We start from the raw sequence: 2037 nt of genomic DNA, 5'->3' as shown, positions 1-2037 counted from the left end.
TTCCGAGGCTTAATTCATTGAAAGTCTTAAAGTCCTCTACCATTCCCTTCGATACTTGACGTATGGCGTTATTCGATAAATCTACCTTACTTAGCTTGGAGTTAGTTGAAAATATGTTATTGTCCCATGTTTCAATATAATTATCTGATAACTTAAGAGTCTTTAGTTTTCTTAAGTTTTGGAACAAATCTGGAGAAAGATTTTGTAATAAATTACCACTTAAATCCAAGAATTCCAGGTTCTTTAGGTCGTATAATAGTTTTCCAAGTTCCGATTCGGACAAAAACGTGTTTCTAATGTCGAGATGTACCAAATCGGCTAAACCAGAAAATGCCTTTACAGCTGTAGGGTTAAACTGAAACAAAGGATTCTCGCTAAGGTCTAAAAAAGTAAGAGAACGTAAGTTTAAAAAGGCGTTATTGATATAATTTATGTCACATTGTCTTAAGCTAAGTTTTTCTAATTTGTGCAATCCGAAAAACGTTTCATTTCTTAAGCTTTACCAAACGTCTGTTATTCAAAGTTAGTTCTCTTAAAGCACTCATGTTAGCGAAAGCCCAGTCAGGAATATAAAAACGGAAAGTATCGTCAGGAAACCCAGTCAAGTCTATTACTTCAAACTGTGGCTTAATCAAAGCTTGTGGAAAGTGTTTCAAAAAAGACCTTTGCATATAAATATTCTTTAAGTTAATCAAAGGGGCAAAAGCACCATTTTCAACCTCTTTCAGTTGAGAAGAAGGCATATGTAAAGATGTAAGGTTAGGCATTACTGGAAAGCTTCCATTTTTTAGAGTACTTGTTTCAAAGTTACTAAGATATATTTCATGAACAGACGAGTTGACTAAAACCGAGAGCACATCCTTAGGAAACTCTTCAAGTCCAGGTAGATTAATATTTATTCTAGCTAAATTTCTTGACTGAAATACTTCTAAAGTTTCTTTTAAATTTTCCATAGTTAGTTTATTGTCTGCAAGATGAATTCCGATAAGGTTATGAAGAGGTGCGAAAGCTCGTGGATCTATATAAGTTATATAACAGAAATGTAAGTGCAAATATTGAAGTTTACTTGTTTTAAGACCAATGAAATCATCAGATTCCACCCTTTGTAATGGATTACCACCAAAATCGATATGTATTAAAGACGGAAGAACAGAAGACGTCATGGCCGGCATGACAAATCTTAGTTCTGTGATACTGTTTCTTAAAAGAATAATTTCTTCTAGGTTTTCTAGCCCAATGAAAACATCACGATCTAGTCGATTAATGGAATTCGCTGCTAAATTCAGGAAGCGAAGTTTGTGTAAGCCACGAAAAGCATAAGGTCTCACATCTGTTACCCGATTTTGAAATATTTCCAAACTTTCTAAATCTGTAAGATTCTGGAAGGCATCGCTGAGGATAGACGTGATGGCGGTATCTTGGATAACGAGAGTGGTGATGTTCTTATTGCTGATGTCCTGGGATGGTATATAGAAGCACATTTGGTTGGAGACCTGAAGCGCATTTTTTACACCTGCTAACAAACAGGAGTTAGCACTCGTGTGATAAAATTCGGGATCACTAAAGTCCACAGAGGCTCGAAGAACGTCCTGAATGGTTTGTTGCCATATCTTCTCAGAAACAACAAAGTCTGTCAGCCATAACACACCAGTTACTAAGGCAACAGCTATCATAATGAACAACTCGCCTGCTGTGACCAAATCGTTGAAATCACCTGGATAAAACAAAAAAAGAAAAGGTTTTTGATACAACACATCAGTGTTTCTGTAGGATAAAAAAATCGAGTTATAAGAACGTAAAAATAGCTTGGGTAAAGCAAATGATGTTAAGTTTGTTTGTTTGGAATTTAGCATAGAGCTACAGAATGGGCTAACTGTGCTCCGCCCACCACGGGTATCGAAACCCGGTTTCTAGCGTTGTGAGTCCGCAGACATACCGCTGTGCTACTGGGGGGCAAAGTGAATTGAACCTACATCAACTCGAAATTAACTCGCTCATCGTGAACCCCCGATAAGATATCAAGGAAGTTCCAGACTA

General features: G+C 36.8%; 1 protein-coding gene across 2 annotated transcripts in view; it reads right to left on the bottom strand.

The window, feature by feature from the left end:
* Positions 1-408: 408 nt before the first annotated feature.
* Positions 409-2037, bottom strand: part of LOC106464878 (leucine-rich repeat-containing protein 15-like) — a 25100-nt gene continuing 23471 nt past the window's right edge. For both annotated transcript variants that reach the window (XM_022392680.1, XM_022392681.1), the window contains exon 2: positions 409-1714. In XM_022392680.1, coding sequence (XP_022248388.1) covers positions 486-1673 — 1188 coding nt within the window. In that variant the 5' untranslated portion in view covers positions 1674-1714 and the 3' untranslated portion in view covers positions 409-485. The remainder of the gene's footprint in view (positions 1715-2037) is intronic.

This window comes from Limulus polyphemus, unplaced genomic scaffold, assembly GCF_000517525.1.
Source record: "Limulus polyphemus unplaced genomic scaffold, Limulus_polyphemus-2.1.2 Scaffold1769, whole genome shotgun sequence".
NCBI lineage: Eukaryota > Metazoa > Arthropoda > Merostomata > Xiphosura > Limulidae > Limulus > Limulus polyphemus.
The sequence above is the reverse complement of the archived record's forward strand: the minus strand, read 5'-3'. Positions and strand labels throughout refer to the sequence as shown.